The 16,264-nt window shown below is 39.8% G+C and overlaps 1 protein-coding gene across 1 annotated transcript in view; it reads right to left on the reverse strand.

The window, feature by feature from the left end:
* Positions 1–16,264, reverse strand: part of CCPG1 (cell cycle progression 1) — a 44,598-nt gene that overhangs the window by 14,621 nt on the left and 13,713 nt on the right. Inside the window, exons 2-5 of the mRNA XM_075531559.1 lie at positions 10,696–10,766; positions 6,851–6,971; positions 4,518–4,588; positions 3,508–3,718 (exon numbers count right to left, since the gene is read on the reverse strand). Of these exons, the coding sequence (XP_075387674.1) occupies positions 3,508–3,718; positions 4,518–4,588; positions 6,851–6,971; positions 10,696–10,755 (463 nt within the window). The 5' untranslated portion in view covers positions 10,756–10,766. The remainder of the gene's footprint in view (positions 1–3,507; positions 3,719–4,517; positions 4,589–6,850; positions 6,972–10,695; positions 10,767–16,264) is intronic.

The raw sequence follows: 16,264 nt of genomic DNA on the forward strand, positions 1-16,264 counted from the left end.
ATCAATCAATGAACTTGAAACTGACAAGTCAGTAAGTTCTCTGGAAACATCAATTATGTTGAGTACTTGTGCTCTTTTTAACCAAACATTGAGAAGTGTGGTTAAAATAATAAGAAATAATGCTACATAATAATCAATTATTAATAAGTAATGCTGGGGGGAACAATAACGACAATCATCCATTCTTGTAGTCTAGTAAATGTTGTTATCAAAACCTTTCCATTTCAAACAAAAGGTAACTTCAGCTCAACTATGTAGGAGAGTATGCAGCAGTGTCTGCGACTTACAAGGTACAGCAAATATTAAAGGTCATCCTGTTTACCTATATTGTCTAGTTTCATTTCCATCCTATGAGCCCAGAATCAAGGCTAAAGTGCTTTAATTTTAATTTAGCATGCTTCCAGAAGTCATATGAGCCCTTCCCTTCGACTGCCACTCTTACTAGAAGGTTATTAATTTTACCCTCTAGTAAATATGTCAGCATGAGGAAGTGACACAATAGCTATCTCCGAAACTAATGGCTAGTCTGGTGCTGCGGCTTTATGAAAAGAATAGTAAAGAATAACAAATAGGGAAGAAAAATTCCACAAGAAATCTCAAGTCCCAGGAACATATCTGCTGGAAAAAACATCTTTCAGTTTGTTTAAATGCATCATTCCTTAACAATGTTCCACATTAACAAACAATGTTGGCACAGATTAGATCACTCAGTATGATTTCCGCAGGCCAGTTAGAAGAAACGAAAAAGCACAAGTAAGGGTAATTCAGTACAATGAACTCCTCAAAACATTCATGCCTCCAAAAAAAAGTAAAACAAACAGTTCTTTAGAATACAGAATTATCCATGCCATAAGAAAGCTGGTGATTTGGGTTAGACAATACTTCTAAGAGATGAATCATGGAAGACTCCTGTTAGCTTCCACCTAACAACAAGCAAAGACAAAAGGCACGAAGCGACAAATAAAGCGTCCTAATATTTAGCAACACAAATGCCACCAAGAGATCTCTTGGTCAACGCCCCTTGTGCCCATCGTGTTTATCTGGTTATTCTGACGACTAGTTTTTCCAAGATGTCGTCGCCTCAGCTGTGAGGGTATATTTCTTGGACAAAGAGAAAGGAAGACGTAAACAAAGCATTACAAAGCATACAAAGGTACTCAAGATCACGGATGGAGTGTGCAAGTCAGATTCGCTTGACATGTTTAAGTAAACGTTAAAACGGCCAATTTTCTTTAAATTTTCAATTCAACATTTCCACACTGCCTCCATTATATAAGTAAACAAACTCACATCTTACATAATGCTTCCATCTTTTTTAACCCATACACGATAGCTCAAATATTTTTGCTTAAAGTCTATCAAAGCTTAATTTGGTCCATAGTCCAAGATGCAAGCACGGCCAAGGCATGCAATAAGCTCAGCCAGCGGTTTAACAAGATTCTGAACACCTGCTGAGAGTATCACAAACGACAACAGGTATCTTCAAAGCAGTAAATGTGACTAGGCAGGCTCAGCTCTAGAGAAGCTGCTCAGATTTAGTCACACCACCTTGGAAAGCGAGTTGGCTAGGAACATGATGTTTCAGCTCATCAGCCCATCCCCTTACGCATTCAGGAATCTTCCACAGCTTCTCCCACCACCTTTCTTTTGTGAATAAACAGGAAAAAAGATGTATAAAGCTTTATTATAAGAATAAAAAGGGAACGAACTGACAATATTCCTTTTAAACATAGTATTGATATCTGTGCTACATCAAAATCTAATAATGATCCCTTTTAAAATTAACATACGATACAAACTTTCCTACAATGAATAATTTTGCTTTCTTGGGAGAGGAGAGTCGATATGGAAGGAAGGGAAATGAGAATGTTAATTCAATAAACTGTACATTTCCAGAAGCCAAATTTAGAAGAAAAATTTTGAAGCTGAAAGTCTACAGATCATACCTTCCCAAGCTTATTTGTTGCCCCTTTCGGAAAAAAAAAAACAAAAACGTACTCAACCCTGCCCCAGCAACTAAAATGATTTTGTTCTCTAGTCCGTCACTCAGAATTCGGTTCAGGATCTGCTTTTGCAGCCTCCTGGACCATGCCAGTCCCCCCAGGTGAGATTATCGCCCATTCTAGGAAACCTTGCTATACAGGAAGGAGAGGAAGGGAAAAAACAAATCGCTAAGCAATGTGTAGTACGAACCTTTAAAAAATGCATGGAGTAAAAACTGGGATAAAGGAAAAAAAACTGAAAACTTTGGGCAATTGGTGTCCACCTTTAACGCAGTCCAAAATGTCACCCTTGATTATTTTTTAACATTTTGTTTCCTGAAACAATTCAACTAACTAAATATTCCTCTTAATTGCATCATCAAAATGCCTTGCGGGAAGTTCTAGCTCAGGAAGGTGATAACAACTAGGACGGGCTTTAAACTTCCCATGTTCCTAAAGAGTTCAGAGTGGGTGTGTCGGCTCCTCACATGTCTGAGTGGCCACCTTTGTGTGCCTCTTGCTCCACTGTGACTGCTTTTTCTGGCGCACAAACCAAAATAGCAAACTCACTGCCACAGTGGATTCCACCTCACCACAGGCCTGCAGAAGGTTGGCCCTGATTTCCGAAACGTCAACGCTTTCACAGGTAGAGAGGCTCGTCCTTCAACCCACCACATAGCCACTGTAGTAACCCCAGGGCTCCTTGCTTGCCCACAGGGCATCTCAAATTAAACTAATGACTACAGTCCTTTAATTAAAAATGTTTTTAATGTTTTTAATATATGGCATAAATCCAGCCCTGAAGAATAATAAAATCTGATGACCAGAGACAGGTGATTCTAAAATCAATTATATTAAGGCTTCTTAAGTAAATGTAGTATGCAAGCTATTCTGGCCAAGACTGAAGTTTAGCCTTGAAGAATGCCAATGAACATTTGAACAATGTGTTCATAACCAACTCCTGAAACATTACTGGAAGCCTACAGGGGAGAAACCTTCCATGAAATCAGATAAGGATCTCTAATGGACATTTTAAATTTAAAGTGGAATTACAGAAAGGTACTCCAGTTTGGCTGATTCTGGTTTCCAGATGTAAATATTAAAGAATGATACATAGGAATACTGTCTGTTCCTTCTGCCAACAGATCCTAGAGGATCCTGATTTTTCATCAAATTAGGACATTCTTAGAATCACTAGGTTTCTTTCCATAATTTACCCTGACGTGAATAACTGTGGGTTATTAACCGTGAATTACAAATTTGTGTCTTAAGAAATTTCCCATAAACTTTATCTAAATATCTGAATATTCATATTGCCTAGAAATAATTGTGGAAGATAATTAACTCAATAACTTGCTTTATTTTTATGGCAAAGGGCTGATACCTTCTAGGTACTAGAAAAAATTTTCTTAAAGAAATTGTGCTTTATTAAAAAATATTCAAAACTTGACATTTAGGCTTAGAAACAGAAAATGTGGTCATGGGAGTCTCAATCAGTGCACAGTAATCTCTACATAGTTCTTACCAATTTCTGGCGGAGAGAATGTGTACTGGCTGCTGGAAGAAGAACCCAAATTAAAGTCTTCTGGGTTCTGTGGTTCTTGAACAATGAGAGCTGCTTCTTCTTCCTGAGTTCCAATTTCTTCTAACTTAGGCGGCTCAAGGGTAACAATATCAGAATCATCACTGACAGTTCCAAAATAGACATTGTCTTCAGGTGCCTTTTCTTCCTCTGGCTGAAGAAGTATAATTTTAGAAACCGTAAATGAAACGATTATTTAAGGGGTTTATATCTTCTTCATATCTCACAGCGTTATGATAGTTCAAGGTCAAAACAGAAGATATAGTTTCTACCCAGCAGGGTAGGCTCATAGTTTGGTTAGCCTGAAACCACCACCAAATCCCTTGGCAAATGGAAAAACCAGACACTAGGTTGTAAGTTTCCTAGTGAGCTGCAGAAACTGAACAGCCTGTCATAGCTCCCCACTGACCACAAGAGGGAGAGTTCATTTCTCTCACTGGTCCCATGGATTTATCTGTGTAGAACTCTGCAGTCAGGGAGCCCATTCTGGTTATATAAAGGCCTTCAAAAAGTTTGTGAAAATTTTATTATCCTTTAAATCCATTTTCCTTTAACTTTGTGAATCCCTCGCACATGTAATAAATTTCAACAGGTATGCCACACAGAAATAATCTGGCTATCCAGTTTTATTAAAAAGTAAAATCCAAAGGAAAAGATGTAATTTGTTCTCAAATGTTAAGATATGAATCCTAATAGCTTAATTTCCCAACATAATTCATTCATGTAACTTACTCCACTCTGACCAGGATCACATTAGCAGGTCCTAGACAGAGGGAGGAAAAAAATGTACAATATAAAATTCAGGCCTCCTCAGAACAATGGGTCCAAAAGGGCTGCGTTTGGCCAAAAACCAAGCTCAGAAGGCCCAGAAGAAGAATGGAAGGAAAGTGGGGGCACAAGTTGTTTCTGAGAATTACTGTTTATCATTTATCCAGAATAAAATACAAACTTACTTCAAGAGCTGACTTGATTTCTTCCACTCCTGTAAAGGTGATTTCTCCCACCATTGTGCCACTCAAACTGTCTAATATAAAGATCATATCTGAATTTAAAATATTGTCTATTTGTATAATCTACATATAATTATAATATAAATTGATAAAATCTAATGAAATTTCATATACAAGTACAATGGTCACTATCCTATGGCTGAAAACATCACTGTACTCCAAACAGAATTTTTTCAAATTGTCAGGGGTTCATTTCAAATATTAAATCGAATTCGAGACCAACAACTCAAATCTAAATTCATTTAAGTAAATAAAGCTCTACCTTTTGATAGCAGTGAACTTTGTTTATACGGTGTGTGGATGGGAAATCCATTCTCATAAATCTCGTATTCTATCTCTTAAATTCTGAAAGTTCATTCTAAATCCCAAAAGGAACTATTTTTCTAATGACTGCCAATACCTAGTTAACAGAGGAATCAAAACTACACCTGCAGATACTTATTAAAAAATGTTTGAACCCTGACTCAAAATAATGTCATTACAGAAGTTGCTTAAGTATCTGCTTTAAATGAAAATGTACAAAAGAATATAGTGCTGGAAACACTGTACTTTTAATTTAGAAAGCTGTACAGTGTGAACAGGAATAAAAGTATTAAGACAAGCATGACAAACCTACGTACAAAAAAACAAATCGAAATGATGGTAGCACTTATCTCCAGATGAAAGAATATGCCATTTCTTTTGCTTATCATCATATGCTTTATCTATAGCTAGAGTATTAACCTAAATTGGAGATAAGGGCTCTTAAATAAAGATCTAAGTCCAGGGACTCCTAAGGAAGTATGAAAAAGTTTTCATATGTGAGTATATGTACTTATTAGGAGAGACCATCCATAGATTTCTGAGTCTCAAAAGGATCTCTGAGTCACAGTAGTTATAAATCACTGCTCAAAAGAGAATATTAATCAACATGCAGATTAATTTTTTTTAAAATCACCAAATAGATATACTCTATTTCTGGCCTCTGTACAACCATGTTATATACCCAAAAGAAAATGTTGTCTCCTACTTTGATTTTTTTTTAAGAACAATTTTAAGAAAATTAAGAACAATTTCCATGTTAGGTCCTTTCCGGTTTGTTTTTCTTCTGCTTCTAACCTTCACATAGGCTTTGGAAGAGGTTGTCAGGCAGCACCTGCAGGTCTAAATTGGGGTTGAGGCATTCTGTCCCTCCAGGCTTCCCAGGCCCAGTTCCTGACCACCTTGATGAGAATAGCGCAACTCACACAATAATGTGGCTTCGAGAACACGTGGGAGCAGTTTCGATGTGTGTGCTGAAGACACTTGCTTTGGCAATGTCTCCGATGGCTGCAGCCTCCACTACGTTTCTTATTATGAGCCTCTTGAGGGCCTTTACTTCGGGCGCTCAGTTGTCGCAGTGCGTGCAGCAAATAGGATGCATTGGCTGCGGCCTTTCTTAGCACGACCATCGTTACACCCTTTCTTTGTCATCTTGGAAGCAAGGACGTGAGAGTGCTACTTTAAATTTTAATAAAAATTAAGAATTTGAATAGTAAGATGAGCATGGGAATCAGGACTTCCCTAGATAATGTGGGCATCAAACCCCAGAGAAAGAGGTCAAATATGACTTACCAGCTCAAATTTGTTTAGTTCATCTCTTTTGATAATGAATAATTTTGTATCTTACTAGTCTTTATTTACTAGTCTTAATAATCCTAATATTGACAAGTAACTATAAATCAAACTGCCACAAAATGTTTCATGCTAAACCCTGTATTTTGTCATGGGTTACATCTATATAAGAGTATCTGAGAGCCCAAGTATATGCAAGTTATTGACACTGATTCCATTCCAACTCATAGCGATCCCATAGTACAAAGCAGAACTGTCTCGGTGGGTTTCCAAGTCTGTGAATAAATCTTACCCTAAGCAGAAAGCCCCACTTTCTCCCAAGGCACCGCTGATACGGAGATATGGAGTCAAACTGGCAACCTTGCAGTTAGCAGCCCAACAGATCTCGCTCACTGTGCCTCCAGGGCTCCTTAAATATCCACATGGAAGCTCCATGAAGTTTGTGGGAAACCTCATTATCGTTATACCCCATTTTCCCAGGACCTTTTTAAAGTCCATTCATATCAATGCAAATCAACAAACTCCCTGGGCAGGTTGGTGCCAATGAATTCTGCAGGCTCAATCTACACTAAAAGTCTAATCCTTCCCTTGACAGTACTAAGGGATCACTTAGATGAGCTCACCAACTGGAAGTAAGATAAAATTCACATCACTCACATCAAAACATTTTAAAAACATCTTACCTCCATGCTCTAACTGGAATGCTTGTAGTTCCTCTTGATCTAAAACTGAACTCTCTGGAGTCACCAGCTGGCTGTCACTGAATGCACCATGTTCGGAGCTCACCATCTCTATATCAGACCCCTAGGGAAAAAGTGATAATCAACTTATTTCCTATTGGTTACTCAAAGCTGGATTTGACAACCATAAATTTTCCAATATTAAAGTCTCTGATGCTGCCATACGTCAAAAGGGAGCCACCCCAAACCCATTGCCTTCATGTTTGCTCCATAGGGTGGTTAAAGCTGTAGATCTTTATGGAAACCCATTGCCCCATTCTTCTCCCAGAGCGACTGCTGGATTCACAACATCAAAGTGTGGGACACAGATTCTCCCCCTGGTTGTCCCCCCATAATATATGCCAAACCCAAGACGCTGCTTGCCTACACATGGTCAGTGTCTATGCACTTGAAGGTCAGCAGCTTAAAGGTTATCTCCCTGAGGGTTATCAGCCATCTAGAGCAAGCAGACCCTATCTTCTGTCCCACCCTACGTGCTGATAAGGATAGTGGATTATTCTCCTGAAGGAGAGCCCAAAGACAAGGTCAAGCAAACTCAAGGAGGGTCATGGTTAAGCTGCCATCTTGACTCTAGAATCTGCCCATCTTGTCTAAAGCGCCTCTCCTTCCTATTGCGTGCACAGCCTTTGCTTGTCCCCTCCTATTAGAAAACCCCTTCCTGTCATGATGAAATTAGGGACACTTGCACGTCCCCGAAATGTATAAAGCCATAACTGGAAATGTATTCGCTCTCTCTGCACGGACCTGGCTGCTGAGATCATGGCCCTCTGGGAGGTAAGCAATTGCATGCCTTATCTTGTCTGATGTCTCTTTAATTTTACCCATCAATTACACATTGGACCCATTCCATTGTGGGGGCTGGTACTCCACAATCAAAGAATATTCTAGTTAGCAGCCCAAAGCTTAACTCGTTGTGTCACCAGGGAAGAGTTACAATTTAGTTCATAAAAAGGTAATGGTAGAATGGAGTCAGAGTCAGATTCTAAATCAAGTTAGCCCCAAAGCTGCATGATGACTACACTCTACTACAGGATTAGTTGATAAATTTTAAACTCAGATGAATTTTAAACTCACTCAATATTTATGTAACTACCATTAGCAAAACATTCTACTGTTTGGGGGCATAAAAATCCAAATCCAAAATTCAAATTTATAACCTATTCAGATATACAAACCACCTACAAATAACTGCTTATCATAGAAAATATTACTAAAATATGTTTAAATGGATTAAAATGGAAGCACCAGGATAATGCAATGAATTTAAAAGACACATTTGCAGAAAGATTAGAAGTAGGTGTGTAGGAAGATGGATAAATGAAGATCATTTATTCTGAAAGAATACTCTAAGAACATACTCCAGTGACGTTTGGCTAAGAGTCATAGAGGTCTGGTGTGTGGCCTCACCATAAAGATTCACAAGTAAGATTCCCACCACTACTTTGCTGCTGTATTGTTAAGGATCCTTGAATGAGAAGTTGCTAAGGGAGATGATGTGACTTCTGTAGAAAAGAAGTTAAATAGTAAAGTCATTTATGACTAGAGGAAAAGCAAATAAAATCCCAATCCTAATTGGTATAGCTTCTGTTAAATTTATGTCTGAACTATTCATGCATAGAGTAATGCTTATTCCGTTCATGTTATTTTCTATAGCATATAACTAACAAATTAAACATGAAATTATCCAAGTATTTCTAAAAATAATCATTTAAAATTTTTATTAATGAAGGAAAACAAGAGAGGCTTTAAAAACCTGTGAGAACACAGAGGAAGCTTTAGCTAGATCCATGAAAGCTTTGGTCTGAGTTTTATTTTTCTGTTCATGAATATTGACTGTACTCATGTACCAGTGAAGTGCTTGGCTACTAGTTGGCAGATTGGTGGTTCGCACTTGGCACCTTGCACCACAGGCCTGGCAGTCTGGACCCCAGGGCCACCGTCAGGAAAGCCCTAGGAGCAGGTCCATGCAGCACACATGGGGTCGCCACGAGTCCGAATCAGCGCACAGCAGACCGGGCAACCTCATCTTCTGAAAGAACCTCACAGAGCCTTAGCAGGGTGTATGTGCCTATCTGGTCTGCTCAAAGCCAGGCTTGGCTAATTGCAAGTGCCGTAATCTTAACCTACTTGCTTAATCACTGTACTCTTTCATTTCCTCAAGTGTAAAACGAGAATAAAAACATATCTACTACAAAGTTGGGTTTGTTTTAATTATGAGAGAATATAGGAGTAGTAATGGGTCTGACCCATAATATCAAAAAAATAAAACCCACAATTGTCGTGTTGATCCCAGTTCCTGGCAATTCCATAAGGTAGAGAGCTGCCCTAGTTTCAAAGGCTGCCAATCTTTTTGGGGGGGCTTCAAACTTTATCTTTTATTTGATTTTCTAGACACCTTTAAAGAAAATCATCAATAACTTACATGTAAATAAATTACATAAGTGGATCTTCCTCCCTTTCTTGTTTTCTCACAGATATTCTATCAACTCCAATAATAATTATACCACATTAGCTTTCTTTGCTTAGAATTTTTTTCTTTTTTTTTTCACATCAATTGTGTAAAGCACATTTGTACATTCATTGCCCTCATCGTTCTTTATGCTCTCCACCTAAGCCCCTGGCATCAGCTCCTCATTTTCCCCTCCCTCCCCATTACCCCCTCCCTCATAAACCATTGCTAATTTATAAATTATTATTTTGTCATATCTTGCCCTGTCCGATGTCTCCCTTCACCCACTTTTCTGTTGTCCATCCCCCAGGGAGGAGGTCACATGTATATCCTTGTAATTGGTTCCCCCTTTCCAACCCACCCTCCCTCCACCCTCCCAGTATCGCCACTCTCACCACTGGTCCTGAAGGGATCATCTGTCCTGGATTCCCTGTGTTTCCAGTTCCTACCTATACCAGTGTATATCCTCTAGACTAGCCAGGCTTGCAAGGTACAATTGGGATCATGATAGTGGGGGAGGGGGAGGAAGAAGCATTTAGGAACTAGAGGAAAGTTGTATTTCTCATCATTGCTACATTGCACCCTGTCTGGCTCGTCTCCTCCCCCAAAGGCTGCCAATCTTCTAAAGAAGCAGACTGTCACATCTTTGTCCCACTGACCTTTCTATACGCAGTTGAGCACTTTAACCACTGTGCCACCAAGGTTCCTTTGACCCATAGTAAGCCTTCAATAATTATTTGCTTAATGTCTCGGATCCAAGGAAAGTTATATATAACAACACAGAAGATGATGACTCATGGCGTGTTCAATAGTTAATGTATGTGGGAAAATGTCAAAGTACCAGATTAGTGAAACTTTATGCTAAAATGTAGAAAAATATTGGCCTTCAAATAACTGTGCAGCATAGATAGAATCCAATTTGTAATCAATTGGATGGAGATTTTTTTTTGGCGGGGGGGCGGTGTTTCAAGTAACTATTTCACCTCACGTATTTCACATCACTGCTATAGACTTTAATATTACAAATGGTGGGGGATGGACAAGAGAAAAGTTGGTGAAGGGAGACATCCAACAGTGTAAGACATGACAAAATAATAATTTATAAATTATCGAGGGTTCATGAGGGACTGGGAAGCAGGAGGGAGGAGGAAAAATGAGGAGCTAAATGCCAGTGGCGTAAGTGGGGAGCAGATGTTTTGAGAATGATGAGGGCAATGAATGTACAAATGTGCTTTACACAATTGATGTATGGATGGATGGTGATAAGAGTTGTATGAGCCCCTAATAAAATGATTGGGGAAAAAATTACAAATGACATTCTAAGCATTAATTAGCATACCTCATGATTGATGACAGTCCAACCACAAGATGAATCACTGTCGCTGGAATTTTCAGACATGTTTCAGGTATCTACCAACACAAGAAAATAATGATTTGTCAGGAATATTTTTTAAATTTTATGAGTATATAAGAAGTGTTATTCTATGTGGCACACAAAACATGAAGAGTGGCAGACTGCCTCTCAGAGAAATTGGAATAATTCATTTACCGAGCAGGCAAATCAACCAGATGTTTAAGAGAAGGCTATCTTCCTGAGCTAGTGTAGCCCGGACAGTCAACGACTACAGTGAAGAAGAAAATGGGTTTAAAAGAAAATGGATTCGGCCACAGAGAGCTGAAAATAAAGCAGAATCAAAATTGTACTATTAAGTATAGGGTTAAAAGAAGATGAATGAGGGACAAACAAGAGTGAAGGTCTAGAATTTCAATTGACTGTAAGATATTAAATGTCTAGCTAATGAAACCAAGCAGGTAAGCAAGGAAGGGCTCCCATATCCAGCACAAGGAAACTACTGATAAACATAAGGCACAGGAGACACAAAGTGGGTATTACAAAAATAACCATGCCGGCAATATTTCAGTTGACCATCGCAAAATAAAAGACCAGTGGTTAGCAAGAAAGTAGAATCGAGCCCTAGGCCAGTATACACTGATTGGTTTGTTCTCCCTTCCTGATGTCTTATTTTATTATAATATAAAAACCCAGCTCGCTAAAGTAAACTGTATCTTACTGACTTGATTCCGAACATCAAAGTGCTTTTTTTTTTATCATTGCGCGTGCTGTGCACATATTAGACCTAAGCTGCCGGTTGATAGAACCCTGCTGCAGACAATATGGAACCAGTGCTTAATTAAGGAAAACAAGGCAAACACACCTATTAAAATGCCCACAGATCTGGCTTACCCACTGGTGGCTTTTGAAACTCACAGTACATGAGAGAATATTAACAGCAAATTAACATTTCAAAAAGAGAAAATAAAGAAATGCCTGGTCATTACATATAAAATTTCATGATTGAAATAGTTGATTGTATAACTTTTATGACCCTTTAAAAGGGAGAGATTACAAGACAGAAATGGAGATAAGAGATGAGGCTTGATGGAGATACAAATTTTTCTGGGGTGCCTCGCATCACCCAGTGGAATTATATTAGTTATAAACCAGTCAGAGAACATATTAATATGGGGGAGCAACAACTGGGGCCAAGACCTGTGCAATTACAAGGAAGAAATAGTCCAGGAAAAAGAACTCAGAAAAATATCTAAATTTGCCCAAACTGATGTGTAAAAGGTGAAAAAAGAGGTCATTAAAGATTTTTTTAAGAAAAAAAACTAAACAACCAAATCCATTATGTACCAAACAGAAAAAGGAAAACACCAATTGCTTTGAATCAAGGCAGTTCTAACTCACAGTGACTCTACTATCCACAACTCTTACATTTTTGGTTTATATGAATTAATAACTGTGTTTATATATGTACATTATATTTCCAGCAAGGCACGGTAAAGCCTTCAGAAAGAAAATGGCTGTGACCTAAAAAGCACTCTCCCTCACTGCATTAAAGCTTCTCGTCTGTATGCACACCCCACTGCCAACCCACAGGGCGGGGGACCGGGGGCACCTTCAAAAAGTTCATTTAAAATATCCATGCACCTTTTTATTCCCTGGTAGTTTCATCGACATGTAATTCACATTTCGTACAATTCAGTAGTTCACTCACCTCAAGAAGAGCTGCGCCATCATCACCCCAGTCAGTCTGAGAACACGTCTTCTCTCCTGTGCTCACCATTATTGGCTCCCCATGTCCCCCAGCCTCCCCTGCCACCCCCCCAAGGAACTACCAACCCACTTACTGTCTCTACCAATGTACCTCTCCTGGACTTCACAGAAAGGAAAACACTTACACACAAACAAACAAACAAGTAAAACTAAAAACAACAACAGTGCAAACAGATGTGTCTACCATGAGCTTTTAAAATCCCCCTCCTTTCACTGCTGGTTTACCACATAGAAACGTACCCGTGCTGTGGCCTGCGCAGCCTTGGGAGCCTGCGTTAATAGGAATGATAAAGGTAAAGTTCAAGTCTCCCACCTTTATCTGGGTAATTTCTATTTGAACAGGTAGGTAGTTCTTTAACTAGGTAGTTCTTAGCTTTGTTTTTTTTTCCTAACAAAAGGATACTATAAGAACTGAAGAAATTAAATAAACCTTTAAAGACAGACACTACAAAATAAAGTGTCATTTATATTCATGTATAAGCTGAGTTTTTCAGCATGTTTTTAATGCAGTTTTTGTCGTAAAATTTCCATCAACAGACGAATGGATTAAAAAACTGTTGTACATACATACAATGGAGTACTACGCATCGCTAAAAAGCAGTGATGACCGTATGAAACACACCGCAGCATGGGAAGAACTGAAAGAAATTATGCTAAACCAAGTAAGCCAAGTACAAAAGGACAAGTATGGCATGAGCCCACTGAGGTAAGAAAAAAAAAATTCAAAAGGGACATATTGGAAAAGCTACTAAATACATACATTCCCTGGGTGAGGTCCAAGTACAATATGCAGGTGCAACTTACAGGCATGAAGCAGGGAACCAAGAGGTCAGCAGGGCCGGCCCCCAATCCCAACTATGTGGGCATCCCCCGCCTCCCACCCCAGAGGGATGCACTTCAGAGGGCAGCACTGAAGCTGCAGTTCAGGAAGTGGGGAAGCAAGCGAAGAGGGAAGGAGAGAGTAAGTAGTACTCACACTGGTCCACCAAGCCCTGAGGACAACATTCCAGCTCAGAGCAGCCAATGCACAGGGGGATCACAGGACCAGCCCCATCACAAGACACACCGACTTCCCTCATTGACATACGGTGCTAAAGGGGGCAGCACTGGGGACACGGTGTGGGAGATGTGCCTGATATGACCCCACTGCACCGGGCTGAGTACTAAGGGTGTACAGCGGGGCAGCAAGTGGAGCAAAGCAACAACAACCCCAAGGGATGCCAAAGGTGGACTATGCCAGGCATGGCACCCCAGTGGACTCAAAACACTCATAATGGTGAACGGGCAGACCTGGAACTGTTTGAGGACTTTTCAGTGTTTGCTGTTGGTTTTCTTTTATCCTTTTGTTATTTTTATGTTTTGTTGTCTTAGCTGTTGTTGATTTATTTTTTGTCTTTTTTGGGGGGGGGCTTATGTTTTGCTCTGCTTTGTTTTTGTGTGTCTGTTGTCTGTGCTTCTATCACGTCGACAAGACAGGTGGGATGAGCAATCTGGAGGAGCAAACAATGGGACCAACAGCTCCAAGGGACACGGACGGGAGAGGAGGAGATGGGGGAAAAGGAGTGGGGTGTCAACAAACCAGGGACAAGGGAAGAATAAGTGATTGAACTTGATGGCAAGGAGGGACTAGGATGCTGCGGGGGCTCGATCAAGGGTCATGTATCTGAGAATTACCAAAACCCGAATGAAAGCCAAACATGATAGTGGAACAGGAGGAAAGTAAAAGGAAATAGAGGAAAGAACTGGGAGGCATAGGACATTTATAGAGGTCTAAATATAGGCATGTATATACGTAAATATATTTATATACAATGACAGGGGAATAGAGCTATGTACATATATTTAGTTATAAAGTATTACGGATGGACATTGGGCCTCCACTCAAGTACTCCACTCCCTCAATGCACAACAATTTGTTCTAACCTGGCACTCAGTGATGTTCCCCTTGCCTGACATGATTGCTGAAGATAAAATGGGTGCATAAGCAAACATGGTGAAGAAAGTTGATGGTGCTAGCTATCAAAAGATATAGTGTCTGGGATCTTAAAGGTTTGAAAATAAACAAGCTGCCTTCAAGCTCAGAAGCAACAAAGTCCATATGGAAGAAGCACGCAAGCCTGAGTGATCATGAGGTGTCAATGGGACCAGGTATCAGGCATCAAAGACCCAAAACAAACAAAAAGCCTATCAATGGGAATGTGGGGGAGGGCAGAGTGGAGACCCAAATCCCATCTGTAGTCAATTGGACACCTCTATCAGAACAGCCACAAGGAAAGAAGAGCCTGTCAGGGTGCGGTATAGCACCGGGGTAACACACAACCTTCCTCTAGTTCAAGGTTCTCAACCTGTGGGTTGCAACCCCTGTGGGGGTCAAACGACCCTTTTACAGGGGCTGCCCGATTCGCAAAAGTAGCTAAATTACAGTTATGAAGTAGCAACAAAAATAATGTTATGGTGGGGGGGCGGTCACCACACATGAGGAACTGTATTAAAGGGTTGCGGCCTGAGGAAAGTCGAGAACCACTGCTCCGGTGTAGTCTTTCCATCTTCTAATGATGCTTCGCTTCCTACATGGTTCAACATTTTACCCAACAAATCTTTCAATTTTGCCAACTCAAGGCTTGAATCTTTTTCTCAAGTTCCTTCAGTTTAAGATATGCTGAGTGTGTTCGTCCTGATTTTCTTACTCTAGGTCCTTGTATTTCATTGTAATACGTTGTCTTGTCAAGCTGCCCTCTGAAATTTTCTGCTCAGCTTTTATTTCATTATTTCTTCCATTTGCCTTAGTTATTCTATGATTGAAAGCCAGCTTCAGTATCTTCTGACATCCATGTTGGCCTTGTTTTTCTTTGCTTTTTAAGGACTTTTGCTTTCTTCATGCATGGTACTCTTGATGTCATCTCCCAGCTAAGCAGGCCTTCTGTCATTAATGCTCAGTACGTCAAGTCTTTTCTGGAGATGTTCTCAAAATTCAGGTGGGGTGAACTCAGGGTCATATTTTGACACTAGTGTTTTGTTTTTGCATACGATGGATGTTCTGTTCCACTGTCAGCCCCTGGGCTGTTTTAGCTGCTGCTATTGAGCGATTCTAAGGAGCTCTGGTGATGTCCTTGTTAAGTTGGGCTGCTAAACAGGAAGTTAGAGTTCAAAACCAGCAGCCAGCCACTCCTGGGGGATGAGGCTTTCCATTCCCATAGAACTGCAGTCTCAGAAATCCATATGGCGGTTCTACTCTGTCGTAGATTCAGTATCAGCCAGAATTGACTCAGTGGCAGTGAGTTTGGTTCACTGAGTTTCTCTAGCATCACAGATGTAGCCAATTTCTGTGTATTCCATCTGGAGACGTCAATGTGTATAGTGTTTGTTTATAGGCACCTTTGAAAAAGGTATCTGTGATGAAGAAATCTCTGGTCTTACAAAATTCTCATATTTTCCAACTACTTCCTTTGTTCCCACCTTTCCCACTCCAATTGCCGGCAATTACCAAAGGCATCTTAATTGCATGTTTGATCAATTTCACACTGAAGAAGTTAGTCAGGTTCAAGTTCTCCACTAGCTTTAACGGATGGTGCATAAATTTGAATAATTGTTGTACTGACTTCATTTCCTTGTATACAGATATCCTATCACCGATAGGGTTGTTCTTTTAAGATAGATATGACAATGTCCTGTGTGAAGATGAATGCAACACCATTCCTCTTGAATTTGTCATTCCAGGAACGTAGATCCTAAGATCATCTTATTCAAAATAGTCAATACCAGTATATTTCATCTCTCTAATGCCTAG

The sequence above is a fragment of the Tenrec ecaudatus genome, chromosome 14 (assembly GCF_050624435.1).
Source record: "Tenrec ecaudatus isolate mTenEca1 chromosome 14, mTenEca1.hap1, whole genome shotgun sequence".
NCBI lineage: Eukaryota > Metazoa > Chordata > Mammalia > Afrosoricida > Tenrecidae > Tenrec > Tenrec ecaudatus.